At 41.3% G+C, this 17,534-nt stretch overlaps 1 protein-coding gene and 1 long non-coding RNA gene across 16 annotated transcripts in view; one reads left to right on the top strand and one right to left on the bottom strand.

The window, feature by feature from the left end:
• Positions 1-13,156, top strand: part of LOC148224762 (uncharacterized) — a 45,346-nt gene extending 32,190 nt beyond the window's left edge. For both annotated transcript variants that reach the window (XR_015801369.1, XR_015801368.1), the window contains one exon: positions 8,591-13,156. This is a non-coding gene — a long non-coding RNA (uncharacterized LOC148224762). The remainder of the gene's footprint in view (positions 1-8,590) is intronic.
• C2H11orf87 (chromosome 2 C11orf87 homolog) overlaps positions 1-17,534 on the bottom strand; it is a 166,855-nt gene that overhangs the window by 127,576 nt on the left and 21,745 nt on the right. For 2 of the 14 annotated variants that reach the window (XM_088159446.1, XM_088159447.1), the window contains exon 2: positions 11,493-17,406. The exons of the other annotated variants lie outside the window; for them this stretch is intronic. In XM_088159446.1, coding sequence (XP_088015572.1) covers positions 16,782-17,258 — 477 coding nt within the window. In that variant the 5' untranslated portion in view covers positions 17,259-17,406 and the 3' untranslated portion in view covers positions 11,493-16,781. Of the gene's footprint in view, positions 1-11,492; positions 17,407-17,534 lie in introns of those variants that run through there. 14 annotated transcript variants of the gene reach the window in all.

Below are 17,534 nucleotides of genomic sequence, written 5' to 3'. Positions count from 1 at the left end.
TTCAGTTAATGCTTTTAGAGCCTACCATGGGACATATTAAGAAACCACACATGCACTCTGTGTGTCATGCACAGACTGAGGCATCACACCTGATCAGAGAAATTCCATTTACATTGTGAGTCTTTACACCTCTAGCATTACCCATTAAAGGAACACAAATCTGATTTTCAGTCCCCTGAAATCTAATAGTCTTAGCGTAAATAGTTTTGGAGACCTAAATGTCAGTCCCCACCACTTATAATCTACAAAAGTGAGTTGATGCCACCAGTTTTCCTTCCCCTCCAAAGCTTTGCAAAATCTACCACTTTTCTGGTAGTCCAGACTTCATATATTCAGAAACTGAAACGAGAAATAATTTTTAAACCCTTGCAGGCTATCAGAAGCTGCACTGATCCTAGACTACAATAGGAAAGTCTTACAGCTGTGTTGACCAACTCTGACAAGAGCCTGTAACACTACTCTGAAATTGGTTTCAGCTCCCTAGGGACAATTCTGTTAAAGCTGAGTGCCATTTGCAAACAGGGACTGTTGCACTGTCCTTGAAAAAGGCACATGAAAATACACCTCAACATTTTTATGAAGTGCTACAGTTTGCTCACGTTACTTTTTGAATAATTTATGCATTGTATAAGAATGACCAAATGTGATGATATGTGATCAGTGATTAATGAACTGCTCACCAATGAAAGACAGGTTCTTCATTCTGGTACAGCAGAAGTCAAGGACACAGGCTTGATGAGTTCGTGATATTTCTTCTAGATCTTTTTTCTGTTATTGCACAGTTACAATACTCTATCTTACATGGAAAACTCATGCATACAGAAAAATTCCATGAGCGTTCACCTCTATTACAGTTGTCCTTTTAAAACATTTTTTTAAGTGCCTGAAACAAGTTAACTTGTTTATCACTCAGATTTTAAATTTGGCAGTTAGTGTGATAATGTTACAGCTTGTCTACATGAATAAGTTAATTTTATGATCATCCAGAACAGTAGCTGCATTAACAATGTCCCGAAATGCCACAATTCAAGTTCTTGTATTTTAAATTAGTTTTCCTGTAAGAATGATCTAAAAATCTCCTTGAATATGTTTCCTCCATTAACTGCCCACAATTCAAAAAAGACAATACAAAGTACTTGAATTTTAAATTGTCCAGTTAATTTAATAGAAAAGCATGCTATTTCCTATTAATATTCTATATGCCTACCTTCTCTAATAAGCAATCCAAAGCACTGCATGGGCAGTTAGGAAGAAGAAGCCTGGGTACACTGGATCCTTTGAAATGAGCAGATTATTCTGACATGCTCAAATTTTGCATGATGCACTTAAAAGCTTGTTTGTAAGAAGCTTTCAGCACAGTGCTCAGTGAAACAGAAAAATTGTCATCAAAATGAGAGTAAAATAGTAGTATTTAGCATTACATAAGAAACCATTATGATTGCATCAGCCTCTGGTTTTAATTGCACTGTCTTTGCTAGAAGCAGCTTGTTGGCCATTTGCTCATCCTACCTTCATTTCTTCCCATCCCTGTCTCTACTGTGACTACCTTCACCTCCTCGCCCTCTTCTTTCAGGCACATGGTTTCATGGTGGCACAGATGCCACAGGCTCGCCCAAGCACTCCAGCATGCAATGCATGTGCAATTCGAGGAGTGAAATTGAAGTGTCACCTATGAAAAGAGCAAGGAGTTCTCTGAAACTGTAATTATGTAATTTTTCCTATTATTGCTTCAATCACTGATTGCTGTGGATGACCAAATGAAGTAGCAAGGAACAAAGGAAACAGGATCAGGGTAAAAAAATTATGGCCTTGACACATTGCATCCCATCTCTTCAAAAGCATGTACCAAATTCCTCTCCATGGCACACATCCCAGGGTACTCTCCATCACATGGTCAGCCTTAAGCTGCAGTTACATAGAAGAGCAAGTATGTCACCAGTGACATAGAATAATAGGGGAGGAACACTTGCTAGTGGCTAAATAGAACTGCTAGTCAGGCTTTAACAGCTGTGCTGAATAGAACAAGGACAAAGAAGTCTGACAATTTGATGGTCTCACCTAGGAAAAAATTCCTCTCTGACCCCAATCTGGTAATCATTTTATTCACAAATGCAGGACACAGTATGCCTAAAGAATGCCACAGGAGATCAGTTGGATCAGGTCCTCTTGGACATAAATTCTGTTTATAGCTATGATCAATGTCAAATGCATTCGAGAGAGACAAAAAGATTTTTTAAAAGCCCAAATATTCATCAAAGGAGAAACCTGGTGGTTCTTATAGAGTGCAGATAAGCATTAGAAGTTCTAACATTGATTGATACAGTAGTAATGTATCACAAACACAGAGCCCACCAGGCCAGTTTCAGATCCCTCAGATGTCTCAAAAACCACTAGATCAGTAGAGTATCTCCAGCAACCTCTCACAAATCTGATACTGTCCCTCACATTTTACTTCATACCTGCATTACGGGAGATGTACTAATAATCTACATCTCCACCTAAAGTTACTGACAGATATTTTGTAAGGGACACTCAATACTTCACTTCAGCCCAGGTAAATAAAGCCCCCTACATTCTACCTATCTAACATAACCCATTATCTCTCAGGGGAAGTTGTACTGAAAAGAGAGCAGGACTCATGCAAACAATAAAATACTCTGCTTGGATTTCCATTCCAGGTCGGAAAATATGAAATTAATCCTTGCTAGATAAGGAACCGTCAGTCCAAAAAAGCTGATAAAAACCCAGCACAGCACAGCATTAGACATGATAGTTATTTTTTCTGGCTGGAGGGTTAATATAACAATAGACTGATGGAGAATTTCAACTCAGCTGCCCAACATCTGAGGATCCTTTTCCACTGTCCAAGGCTCATGAATCTCTTCCAACACCTGAGGAGAAGCCCATGCATGTGAGACCCAGGAACAGTCACCAAGTCTCCAAGGATTTCTACTTGGGTTAAATACTTGATTTTACCTAGCTTTAAACTCTACTTACTAACTGCAACTAGATAGCTTGGGAAATCTCATCCAGCCCAGCTTTTACAGCACATTCCCATGCATGTCACCATTCTGCCAGGTGACCAATGCTAAAACAAGAGGCTGAATAGAGCAGTACCAGAGCTCAAGTGGTGCTAGACCTCCACAGCTGATTCAAGACCAGGGCAACAGTGAGTGCAGAGGATATGTTGGCAAGTGAGTCTCAGAGATAAATGAGAAATCTGGAAACCCAAACTGGCCTTCAGCAGAATATCTGTACTTTTTTTTCACCCACACAAATAAGTCTCCTGGTACAGTACCAGATGTGCTGGCAGATGGTTTCCAGCTAAAATCTGCACTAGCCAAGTGAACTGACCAGAGACTTCAGTCTCCTGAGTTGGGCATGTATCACTTGCCTTTAGTTCACACTAAAATGTGCAGGTTTTTTACATTTATTAGTGATTTACAGGCCAGTGTCACTCTCTGTCGTGGAGAACAACACATCATGTGTTTCTACATCCAAGAATAGTTTTGCCACTGCTGGCAGCTCTGCAGCAGACGTTCAGCTTGTAAGCTGTGTCATTTGTGAGCAGTGACAAAATTGAGGATGCTCTCATTAGAGAAAGGAACCTTTCAAAGAGCACATCCCTGTCCCATGGATGATGACATTTACAAGTGTTTTGCTGTTTGTAGTGAGCAAAAAATATCACATATACTGATAACATTGTAGTGGAAATACACTGCTGCTGGAAAAGCAAAATCCAAGACAGTATAACCTCTTCCATGAGGCTAACAGCAATACATCATCACATACGGGTTTCATGCCCAATAAATCCACTGGAAATTATACACAGCTGACACTATTTCAAACAAGTGTTCTAATTCTCTTATAATCAAGCACATTAACAACACACCATATCCATTTTCGGTGGCTTCAGCTTCCCAGCCTGGCATATTAGAACAATTCAACACATCTGGGACTGAATTAATGTCACAAACAATTTCATACACTTAGAATGATCCTCGCACTTTGCATTACATAGTAGACAGTTCTCAGAGCAAATGGTCAGTATTACAACAGCCAGGGGCTTGGCTACTCAGCCCATGGGACTCACTCACTTTGAGAAACCTGGTCCTGGGGGCTGGTGGGGTCCATCTGTTGGAGAAGGGGAAGAGCATCTTCAGTCATAGACTTGCCAAACTGGTGAAAGGGGCTTTAAATTAAGGTTAGAGGTCCCTTCCAAACCAAATTATTCTATGAATACCTTCTCCCTTGTTTCAGTCACCATTAGAATTGAAAAGAGTTTTTATTAATTAGAGGCATATCCTCTGTATTTATACAGCACCATTTTTATGCCTGGTACATATGAACATAGTCATTGCCCCATGGAGCTGATAGTTCAAATTGTGCAGATAGCAGACCACATCTTCATAAACTCATTATAGATATGAACAGAAAAAAAAAAAGGCAAAGGAAGACAAAACCACAGGGAGCAAATACATCTGTTTTGCAATGGAATCTGGGATAGGATATGAGGCTATGCAAGGATATAACTGCTCTTTTAATAAGTGTATCAGCTGTAATACAGAACTGGGTGGGGGTGGAGTGGGTTTTCGCTAGATCAAATGGTGTGGAGATATATATAAAGCTACTTCCAGTAAAAGATCTGGACACTGCAACTTTTGAGTCTTGCTCCCTAGTGCATTAGTTAGGCTTCATTCAACAAAGGATTTATGTGGCTAAAGCAGGCAATGGTCCCAAAGATAGACCCAAATTCCCACACCTAGTTGCTGCTTAACCATGGACAATTTTAAGAATTAAGATGATGCCTTGTGTTTCCTAAGTACCCAGAATTCTTCCCATAGCCATGAGACACTATCAGTGGCTCAGAGTTCATCAGGAAAGCAAAGCCTGGAAGAAGTTTCCCTAAAATTTTGCTTTTATTGTTCATTTCAGTTTCCTTTCTACTTATCACTACATCCCACCGCACAAAGGCTTTGACTCTTTCAGTGACTCCTTCCTTTCCTCCAAAATGCAAGTGCTTTAGCTTCTTGAATCTGACCTGCACCACTCAGGAGTTAGGAAGCAATTTCTGTATCCATCCATGGGGTTACCTGATGGAGCAGATATTGCAAGAGTACTTAATACCTTTCTTCAGACTGCTGAATTTCATTCCTGTGAATCTATATATACTACCAAGTCACTTTTCTAGAACAAACGGCCATTTTCTTCCAGTGTGGTGTTGTGTAATAGCTTTTTCTCTCTGCACAGCAAACATGAAAATGAAGGATGCAGATTCCTTGCACTCATATAACTGTGGGGACAATTGCCTGTAAACTTCAGGCTGTACACGTGTGCATCCTGCTGCTCTGTGACATTCCCAAGAGCACACAGAGAGTGCCACTAGAGGACTTTCTAGAACACTACTATCCTGTTTCTACCTAGTAATTTGTAAAGTTTGGTATTTTATCTATAGAAATTATTTTTGTGAATCTCACAATGTTTTTAGCTTATCACCAATCTTAATTATAGTTGTAAACCCTGAGTTAATCCACTGATATTCTCTTTCCTGAAATTGCCTTCTTTGCACACTTCTTAAGCTTTCAGTGCATCTCTTGAAATGAAGTATGCAGTTGAGGAGACTGAAGTACTGTTTGAGGCAGCCTGCACCATTATGCAGCTAACAGCTCTTGTCAAGTCTATTGCAAGACTTCTATCAGTCAGATGTGCCATGCAGTAGTGAAGGTGTGCTGTGAAAAAGCAAGGAGAAACCCTCACCTCTGGGAAGTGCTAGTCTTGTAACAAAAGTATGGAAATGGTTTTCTTTCAATTGTCCATCTCTGTGCAATATTTCTGCAAAATAAGTACTTTCCTTTACAAAAAAATATATATTACACGATGAAAAATTTATTTTGCAGATCAACAGATTGAAGCCTAAAGGAAAGTGACAAAATCATCTTGTCCAATCTCCTGTAGAAATCCATCTCAGGAATGTCATTAACCAAAAATCTTTGCATCAACATTTTATAACTTTTTTAACAGTAATGACATTTCAGAATAACAGATTGAATGATCAGAATCTGCCACAGCTCAATTATCTGTACTATCCATATTATATAGCATCAGCTTCTGCACTGTCACATCAGGATATTCTATTAAATTCTGACCAATTAGTTCCCATGAAAAACATCTTTCCCATGTAGGATTGTGCACAAATCACCTTTCAAGTTTTTCTTAGGTAAACAGAACAGATTGAGGTTTTTAGATTCTCACTAGAAGGCATATTCTTTGCACTATCCTGTGGCTGTTTTGTGAATTATTTATCAACTGAAAAAAATATGCCAACTTGCTTCAGTGCTTTGCCTTGTTACTATCTGCATAGCCTAGGAAACACTCATTGATAAGCATGAATGTTATTCTCTTTCTCTTAGGGCAAATCAAAATGAAAATTCCTTCTGAGGTTAGGCTGGAAGATAATTGTTTTGGTGCTACTTGCTTATACTCTTATAAATATCCACAAGTTTCAATAAGTGATGATACTTTTTTTTTTTTTTACTAACACAAATGAAGCAGTTTGAAAAGACCAAATAATCCCAAACTTTTATGAAAACCTTATTAACTTGAAAGTTAAATGTTGGGCTTCAAGAAGAGTCATCAGACCAAAATCTGTGTGAGAGAATTTGTATATGGATTATAAATATACATACACATATATCTATATCTATCTATATCTTTATATAAACACCAAAAACTGGGGACCATATTTGGCCTCTGTCTTTGTATGCAGCTCACTAAGGAGCTCTCTGATGCAGACATTTGAGCAGAGAAATATTTGAAGGCACAGCACAAGATTTTTGTTGTTGTTGTTAAAGAGATACTGGAGTAAGGAGAAAACAGTGAAGGGAGGCAACGGTAAATCAATAAAAATGGGGTGGGGGACTTCTTGTGAGGCAAAATTCCATAGTGACTACAAACATCTCATTTATTTCATCTGACACCTTCTGAATAGGTACATGGTTGCATATGTAACAGTTTCTCATATTTTTTCCCCCAGGACACAGTTTTGTTTGCAGTCCCAGTGCTGTGAATTTATAACTGAGGCATCATTTGGGTTATTGTATGTCATAGGAACTATATTTTCACAGATGGCTCACCTTCCTTGCCAGATGTCTGATTATTGCAGTGTCCTAATAACTACTGCATATGCTAACTTCATTCTGTATATTATAAAAATATTGCCTTTAAGGGATAAATCTTTTATTTTTCGGCTACTTTTGTAATTACTGAAAAAACTTATGAAAACAGGAATCGGATTCACCAGCACTTGCAGGCTGGAAATCAGCTCCAACTCCTAAAAAATGAATGCTTCTGGGCCACTGGGCCAGGAGATGTGAATTACTGGATTAAAATCCTGTTTGTGACAGACTGTAGATAATTTTGCAGCTATATGCCTCCAGATCCCATTTTAGTCTTAGAAATCTATGATTCACCTTCTGAACAACTTTCATGCAAACACCACAATTATCAAACAAACCCTTAATTTATTGCTTCAAAAGATCACAGTCTGGAAAACTAAAGGAAACAGACAATGCCTGGGGGGCTGAAGAAAGAGCATGTAAACAGCACAGATGGGCTTCAGAGATATTGTTGAGCAGCATTGCCAAATCCAAACATTTCAAAACTCTGAGTCAGGCACCAAAAGAGTCTTGAAATTTACTTACAATTCATGAGATGTGAAAAATAACTTCTTTCTAACGCCTGCATTATAGTGCAGGCATATTCCCTGCCCAGCCTCCTGTCAGTTGTCCTCCCCCAGCAGTTTCTGGGTCCATTGGCTAATATCAACTGTGTTTGAGGGAAGAGTAGAGAGCTGAACCTTGTTGGGTCCTTAGAAAATAGGTGGGTGGCTGGGCTGGGGATCAAGGAGAGGAAGGCAAGGATAACTGGGCTTTGTTTCCACTGCTCCAATTGCCCTCACCTTGCAGGAGCTGGTCAGAGGAGCAAGGAGATATTTGGGGAAACACGAGGGACCTCAGACAAAAGGTAGAGGAAGGATGCAAGCTTTATACCACAGGGTATGAAGAAAGTTGTGGGCATGGTGGCAGTGAGGTGTGCCAGAGCCCAAGAGCCAGCTGGAGCTCCACAGCCACAGAAGGCTATCGATATTTTAATACCAGATGTCCATGACAGGGACATGGTGTCATTAGCCCTTCCTCACACGACTGTTCTGAAGGGTTTAGTGCCCCTGTCCCCTTTCCCAGGCTGTTGCATGGCTCTTTCACAGCACACCCAGGGGTTGTTGCTGCCTTGTGATTCACTAGCTCATTTGCCACACATTTGTGCAGGTGTACCAAAACTTGCTTCAGAGTAAAATAAGTTAGTGAGGATAAAGTGGGCTGGAAGAGTGGTAGAAAGAGGGCAGGAGACAGGGAGGCAGATGGAAACCTCCTTATGCTGAGATGTTACTTGAGCCAAGGTACTATGAAGTAAATCCTGGAGATATTCCTCAATAAATCACAAGTTCTAACCCAGCAAAACCTTTGTTTCTGAAACTTGTTTTTTTTCCCCTATGCCTTCCATGAGTGTTTATTCTTCATTTTCCTGTTGGCAGCTCATGCCATTGCAACTTCACCGACTCCATCAGCCTGAGGAAATCTGAATTCCTCCTCCTGGCCCCCCACTGCAACAACTGGTGCACATCAGCAGAGAAGAAACACGGTTCTCTGGTGGTGAAGTCCCCAGGCTATGAACACATAAAGATTTGCCAGCTTGGTGTCTTTCAGAAACACACCTTTCTCACATGGATTACAGCATCCTGTTGCTTACTTTCTTTTGATATATTTTGAGTTTCTGTTTTCCAGAGCATTAGAAGAAATTTTTTGAAAAGAAAAGAAAAAGGTCTAATTGAAGCATAGCAATCTCAAGAGCTTCTCTGGAAGCTGTAAAAAGTTTTCACTTATAAAAGGCATTATGTACAGATCTGGTACCAAGAGTTGTGTAATGTTGTTAATGTTTTCTCACTTGCAAGTACATGGGGCTGAGGAATCTGCCCTTAGACCTGCAGTATGGCTACAGTGCTATGCAAACAGTCCTAACACTCATCTGTCACATATCACCCACCTTTTCCACTCCTACACTAGGTTCACCCTCATCCCTTTATCTCAGGATGAACTACTTCAGAGAAGCTCTGTCAGATAGGCAATGGCTCATAGTCAGCTCACTTCCAGCAGTACATAAATCCAAAATAACTCAAGCAGTGAGCAGAGATGTTTTGAACTTGCTTCATTGTAGACAGGTAAAAAGTTGTGGCCATCTCGGGATTTAATAGGTATCTTCCTTTCAGTTTGGATACAATCATGATTTACAGATTTTTGCAGTGCCCCCATATGATCATCTGGACTGTTGTCTTCCTTTATATATCATGTTTAGCAGATTGAACAAGCTCTAGGAAGTGTGCTGGAAGTGAAGGCTCCCCTATGCTATTGCTGAGGCCTGTTCAAAGGATGATTTAATAGAAACTCTACTTCTATAATAGAAACAAATAGACTTGAACTGGAGTTCATAAACAAGTACAGGCCCACTGACTGAGCAGCAAAGTAAAAGGATGTGTCTAAAAGCATTGAAGATCACACGTAATAGGATGGATTGTGATAATCTGATTTAAAAGATGAAAATATGGACTGAGTGGCTAGCCATTACTAGACATTCAGTTGATCTTGACTGCCTCACAGGTTTTACATATATTTGTATATTAATACTCATAATCATATCCTCTCCCTTGTTTTGTCTTCTTTCTATAGTAACTGACGCTCTTCCTTGCAGTAGTGCTCCTGATAGGAAAAAATGTTGATTTCTCAGCAGTTCCTGCCTGTGGTCTTGGGTTGGCAGTTTAATCAGTAAATGGGATGCTGTTCCAGTGCCAGTAGACTATGCTGGGAATTGTGCTGGTATTTCTCAGGCTATTTTGAAGTCTAGCGCTTTCTCAAACACTTCTGTCTTGCTGCAGAGTGGTTGGGCTGCGGGTAAATGTGTGACAAGCTGGACCAAGAGGACAGCAAAGTCGCACAGAATCTTTGCAGAAATCAAACCAACTGATGACTTACAGTGAGGAATTTCCTAATGTCAGAGATAGGCTGAGATTATCCGTTAGGAGGAAGAGACAACATAGCCCATCCCTAGTGGAAAGAGCAGACAGACAGGCTCTCTAGCAGAAAGTCAAATAGTAGGATTCAACAAAAGCAAAAAAAAAGTGAGCAAAAGCGTGTCATATGTAGGTAATCCCATGTGATCCTTCACCACATGGATGGTGAGTGAAAAGAGAGGAGAAATCCGTATGACCTAGAAATACTGAGAAGTCAAGGGTTTGATGGCACTGACAAGGGATAGATAGCCAGCAGAGAGAGAGATTTGGTATTCTCTTGGGCATAATCGAGGCCCCACTGTATTCAAGGAGGTTGCTCCATGAATTTCTTTAGTGATGGGTTTACTCCCAAGAATAATCTTTTCCTATATCCCTATTACCTTAGTCAGCACTCTGCTTAAAACCATACAAGGCTGTTTTCTGCACTGAGAAAATAAGTGCTATGTATGATGAAATGGTAAAATAAACATTACTTTTCTTGGCTCTCCTCCATAATACGTATTCCACTTCAAATTAAAAATTAAATTGAGCTTCTCGGTGTGACTGTTCAAGCATCTTGCCCAGCCATCCGTCTCCCAGCTGTGCAGTGTGCCACTTGGATCTCACTGCCAAGTGCAAGCACTTGAACAATCCAAGCCAGGTGATTACAGCATAAAGACTCTTCTAATTTCTATTATGCTATGAGTATTTTTTTATGTAGATGATGCTTAATTTTTTCATTTCAGGGCTGTATATTTGCAGGCTCCAACTCTGTTTAATAGGTAAGTTACATTGTTATACAAAGAGCTTGGAAGCTGAGAGCCTCACAATGTGAGTGACAGAGCCAGGAAGAAAATCAAGGCATTCCTTTAGAATCTTAAATTCACCCCCAGCCCTTCCTACTTTTACTGTATTATAGAGCTAATATTTTCACCTTATAACCTACTCTACTGCCCCTTGTTTACAGAACTCATAATCCCCTAGGTTACTGTTTGAAAGTTTTAAGCTGTACTTGGTCACTGACTACGTAGTAAGGAAAGGTAAAACCATAAAAGCAAAGCAATGTGCTTTATGTAAGTTCTTTCAAAATATTTTAGATTAAAATATTCCTTGATAGGAGGTGGTATGAAAAACAGAGGTTAAAGAATGACTGTGAAACAAAAAAAAAAAGTCTATATAATTTCAGTCTGCTGTACAAATGCTGTACAAATGCTGTTAAAATTTTTCCTGTTTGTATGTCTGTATTTTGCAGTATTTGCTTTAAAGTCTTTGTCCTCTTAGAAAAGTAAGATAATGAACAGATTATATTGTTCCATTTCAAGGAAGGAAACAACAAAGAAAAGCCAACTGGAACATTGGATTATATAAATAAAGGCAATTTTTACTGACAGGGTTCTGATCCAAATATTTATTTATTTCCTAAGTCATACAAAATTGATGCTTGTAGAGGTATTAGGTTAAAAGGGTTGGAAAATTAATTCTTCTAATCATCCACATAGAACATATAGTACTGATGAAGCAATGAAAACCTCTTTGACTTGAATAAGAAATACATTACATATAATTTACAGAAATAAGATCCAGGGTCATATAGAAAATGAACGTTTTAGAGCAACAGGATCAGCAAGGACATCGATATTTGTCTCTGCTGTGGCTGGAATGGGTCGCCCTTCACCCAGGTCCATCCAGTGGAAGGGGAGGCTTCCCTTCCACAGCTCCACAAAAGAAAGCCAACTATTTCCATTGCCAGGCATTTCACCTGTTTGCTTGCCAGTCACCACTCTCCTCAAGGCTCATACACCATCCAGTTCCTGCAAGTTCATAACACATTTTCTACACTAACGAGTTTCTCTGGATTCAGACCAGAGACCTACATGTAAAAGACTAAAAACAGAAGGAGGCTCTGTTCTACTAGAAATTTATTTTGCACTCAGATGGAAAACTTGGCTTAGGGGAAAAAATGTTGGATAGCTGAAAGAGATGAGCAAGTCAATCCTGGATAAAAGTATTTCTAACTTTTAACATAAATGAAAGTGCTATTAAAGATTTGTATATGTGTCATGCCAAATTCTATAGAGATGAGAAATGTAATGAAATGGTATCTAAGTCATTATAAATTTTGCTATTTACACAAAAGAGGAAAAAGAATATTTCCTACAACATTTGTCATGTTTCCCTTCATATCTTGCATACCTATTAAAATGTAGGGTTTCAAGTACCCATAGAAAAAATATGAACATGCAGAGAGAATAACCACAAGAAAGGAAAAATAAGCAACTAAGTCCTATAACTGGATTTAAAATAATTCAGTCCTATCTAAAGAGTTGAATCCTGTTCTTTTTTCCTCCCTACATAAAGGTTGCACTCATATTCATAACAATAGAAGAAAAAAAGCACAGTTGCTTCATAACACTGGACACAGCTTTCCAGAAACAAGATAGCAATTACTCAGAAATGCTATGGAAAACATTAATCACAGAGTAACTTGCTATTTACATTAAAGATGCAGCCTCTAAAATTAATTTTAAATTTTAAAAAAAAGCTATTTTTTTGTCATAGGACAGTTTTGTCAATAACGTGAAGTCTCTGCTCTTTGCTTTTTGTCCAGCATTTCTTTTGAGATATATATCTATAAATTTACAGATATACATCTGAGAGAGATGTATCAAAAGTTAAAATATGTCTCAATGGAGAGCCCGGCAAGTTTTATCTGAAACTACATTTGAGTAGACAAACCCCCAAAGAAAAAAATGCCGGAATGACATATTTGAATGAAATGACATTCCCTGTCCATGATCCAAGTAGGACCCTAAGTGTCTCAGTCCATAGAAGCAGAGCTAACAGTAGCAGTGCAAGTTCCCCGGTGCCACCAGGCTGAAGCACCTAGCCCTCGTGGGATGCAGTGGTTTTCATCCCCGTGGAGACTGCCAGGACAGGTGCAGCGCAGGTGGTGATACGGAGAGATGTCACCCTCCGTGTGGGCTACAGGTGGGATCCCAGTCCCTTGGCAGTCAGTGCAAGCCACTCCTGTTGAAGCCAGCGGGAGCTGGATGAGTCCCCAGGGCAGCAGCAGGCTCTGAGGACAGGAGTGCAGGACGAGGCATCACTGATGCTCCAACGCAGCCCCAGCACGGCCATGGCATTGCCCATCAGCTCTGCTCTCACTAGGCTCTACAGAAGGAGTCACAGCTGTCGTGCTTCTTCCACGGAACAACGGCTGGACAAACAGGAACTACTGAGCCCCACAGCACTTCTTATTCTTACACATGCAGGATGCTAGCGGCCAACCAGCTCCAGTTCAGAAGCAGGAAAATCCAGCTGGAGGATGTGCCCCCTAACAGAGCAAAGACAGTCTGTGCTTCCATCCATCAGTCAGCACTCAGCTGCCCAGGCGCCACTGTCTCTCGTTGAAACCAGTGCAAATTCACAGGAAAAAGAATGTCCGCATCGAGAGGGTAAAAATCCTTCCTTGTGTTCAAGAAAGGTACAAGCATTTACCCAGCATCTCTATCAAATATCGTAGAAAAGGTTACACAAAAATATTTAAATATATGGATACAGATACATAGATATTACACTTGCATAAAATATGTATATTCAAAACCCTTTGGGCAGTTTCACATTTAGCTGAAAATGTATGCTTTAGAAATATGAACAATTTTCTACTCTTTTCTAGTTTAAGTAGGAGGGGGAGGGGAAAGAAGCATCAGCCTTATTAATACTGAATGCTAAGTGCAGAAGTTTAGCTGTAGCTGTAGGGTTTTGAAGCAATTGATTTGACAGAACCTCCAAGCATAAACTCTGTTTTAAAAATCCACATCTATTCCCTAGATTGCTTATTGTTTCATGAAAATGAAAACCTACGTGTCCTGCTTGTATCAGCTAGATCTCCTGAGACCTTTCAATTAAACCTCATAAGCTTGCAATACCTCAAGATAGGGCTGTGTAGTGGGAATATGCATGAACCTTATTGCAGTAATTCTGTGTGATAACAGGAATTTACAACTTTTCATATCTTGTCTAATTTAACTTTAGAAATAAAAAACCTTAAATGACACCACAAGAAGCTCACAGTTCTGCGAAAATTAAAGTCAGTATGAAATTTTACTAATAGACCATATAATTTACACAGATTTACATAAATACAGAGATATTAAAATATTAAATCAAAGCTAATTAACAAAGGATAGAGTTTTACATGATAATATTTTAACTCTAGTCACACTTTCGCAACTACTTTCAGTGGCATGAGATTATATAAATAATACATATACCTGTATATCCATAATATATATATAAAGATATATATATATCTATCTCTCCATCCTTCTTTTTTTCTTCAAAAATAGGGCAATTTTATAACTGCAATGAGATGTGACAAGCAGTACACTTCTGGGGAATTATTGCATGCCTTGAGTGCATAAGGCAGAAGAAAGAGTATCTGACTTCAGACACTAAAGAAGTGGAATCATCAACCAGAAATGCACTGGAGTGATTTGGAACATCTTATTGCTTTTATAAAACTCGAAATTATACACTGTTGGTTTGGGATGCGGGAAGGCTGTGGGGGGGTGGGGGGAGGGAGTGGTTTCAAGGCACAAAATAAAGGGGAAAGTAATACCTCTCTATTTAGTGGAGATCAACAGTCAGGAAGCTCCATCAGTGCTCACTGAACACTCCTCATTGTCCTAAATCTATTCCCTGTGGTGCAACACTGTGCCGCAGTTGCATAAGGAGGTTAAACACAAAAGTTCATGAATCCTTTATTAGGGGAAACAAAACAAAGCCAATTTCCTTGCCCAGCAACAGCGAAGTATCCATTATCAGCAAGAGCCGGCCGTCGGGCCGGCGATGTGCAAACACCCCTCGATCAGTCAGCTCACCACACTAACCTCAGCGGGTGGAGCAGCTCCTTGGGCTCCCTGGTACAGCTCTTCTCTAAAACCATGGAGGCACGGATCCAAACTTAACAGCAATTTCCCATCACACCAGGAAAGATCAGGAAGCAAGAGAACTGGGTAACAGAAATACTGCCCTGAAACCTCTACATTTTGGGGGTATTATAGGAGTATGGGAGACTCCTGCGACTCTCTTTCCCAGTTTCAAATTGGTTAATGACATTCACTCACAGATTAGGGCTCCAGACCTCCTGGCTTATATGTCTGGGATTTCTTCAGTCAGCCACCCTAACTGGCAGACAGAGCATGCCAGAGAAGAAATACAAAGGATGCAGAATATTAAAAACTGTGGACTATTACTATATCCTTAAATCATTTTAAATTATGGAACAGAAAGAAAAAAAAAAGAATATATCCCTCGGGATCACTTTTTCTTTGCTGTAATTTTTAGATATTAGTATGCACAGTAGAGGGCTGCCTCTGCTACAATATCACACTATATGTTTCAAAGTTTGGATACGGCATGCTGTTAAGGCACCTTCAAGTAATGGTCATTGATTTAATCACTAAGCAAAGGCGCATTTTCTGTAAACCACACTGGGTCCTCCAACACACACAGTACCAGCAGCCACTCACACCCGCCATCCAGAGACAACAAAACTCTCTGTGCTTCCTGGGGATAAACTACACCACTTCTAAGCAGCCACTTCAGAAATAAATATCTGCCAGGGGTCGGGAGTGGAGGTTTTGCACAACTGCATTATTTGTTTCCCAAGAGAGGAAACACAATAAAATTAAGTGTTGTCTGTACCTAATTGTTTACAAGATTAGGAGGGTTGAAAATACACATCAGCCTAAAAAAGTAGAAGCAAGATCTGTACTGCTGCAGGATTCCTTACTGGGAGACAAAGCTGTAAAGGCAGGCATTCGGTGGAGGGTGCCTGGTGCAGAACTGGATTGTTTGAGGACCAACAGGAGGTACAAAGACAACCTCCCCTGGAGGGGACAGGCAAGTTACTGCACATTATCTCTCCCTTCCACACAGAATGCTACTGGGTTTGGGTTTCATGGTTCCTGGCTTGGGGAAGGGGGTACTTTTCAAGATGAAGGGAGCTGATGGGAGAGGACAGCTCAGGCACCACTCTATGCAGACAGCTGACTCCATTCCCCAGATAGCGAGTGGGTCACTCGGTGCTGCAGCTGGGGGCACAGGGCCATGGGGTCAGAGGGTGCTTGCAGTTAAGCCCAACTAGGGACGGCCATTTCTACACCAAGCAATATCCAGTTCTGGAAAGGAGTGAGAGGGGGGAACAGGGGCATAGATCCCAGCACAAAAGGAGAGACCACAGTGTACCATCAGTCTGCTCTGAGATGACAGAAGGGTCCCAAGGCACCCACCAGACCTGCCTCTCCCCCTACACCCCAACCCACACCATGTAACAATGACACAGGATGCAGTGGGAATCCCAAGAGCAGTAGGAAACCCAATTATCCCTGTACATGGGGTAATAATGTCCAGAGAAAAGGGACCCCCTACCCCTGACCCTGTCGTGCAGGTGGATGACTTGATATTTAGTAGCTGTGTGCAGCTCCTTCTCCAGTAAAAAGATGATCCTTTCCTCAGACAGTCAATGAGAAACGCAATGTGATCTGTCATGCGCTTGGATCATGGGCTTGTTCGTTCATTTGAATTAGCAGTGTTTTCTTCTTCTTCGGGGACCAGAATAATCACTCAGATATTTACAAACATCAATCAGTGCCTTCGCGAGGTCTGCCCCAAACCATCATGACAAGATCACCGTCTGCAGGAGCCCCGCGCCAGCTGTGTCCAAACAAGCCTGTGCTTGCTGAGAGCTGGGGGCTGCCGAGGCAGAGGAGCGCTGGATCTCCGAGTCCTGGGGGGGTCTTCCCAGTCGGCTGTCTCTTCCTTGGGGTGCCTCTCCCTGCACCACTGTCCCGGGGTGCTGGCTGCTGCTATTGCTGCTGCGGGCACAGTGGTCCCGTTCATACTCCTCCTGAGCCCTTTGCATTTTCCGCTTCTTCATCTTCCTCTTGTGGATGTGGAAGGTGGTGAGGGAGAGGAGGATCAGGCAGAAGATGAGGGTGACCAGGACAATTAAAACCAGGGTGGATGAGAAGGACTGAAAGAGTTGACCCACTTGCGTGATGCAGGTGCTGCTGGTATTTAAGGTGGCAGATGTCCTGTTCAGAAAACAAGGCGGCAGGGACAGTCTCAACTCTTTGGAGAGCTTGGCACTCATTGAGGAGGCTACGGAAGATGAGGATCTTCCTCCCCTCTCCGAAGACGTCTAAATTTCAGTCGGTGTCGGGCTGCTAGCGGGCGCTCGCTGGAAATGCCCGGGATGCTGCCGGCTCAGCCTCCCGCTGGCTCTGAAGTACCCGAGCAGCCTGCAAGGGGAGCCGGACACATGAGCGCCCCGAGGCACCCACCCTGCGCAGCTCCCCCCGCCCCAAGCCCGGCTGCGGCAGCCTGCGCCCCGCTCCCCGCCACGGCCCCGCTGCCGGGGGGCGGCCGA

Source organism: Sturnus vulgaris, chromosome 2 (genome assembly GCF_052056855.1).
Source record: "Sturnus vulgaris isolate bStuVul1 chromosome 2, bStuVul1.hap1, whole genome shotgun sequence".
Classification (NCBI taxonomy): Eukaryota; Metazoa; Chordata; class Aves; order Passeriformes; family Sturnidae; genus Sturnus; species Sturnus vulgaris.
The sequence above is the reverse complement of the archived record's forward strand: the minus strand, read 5'-3'. Positions and strand labels throughout refer to the sequence as shown.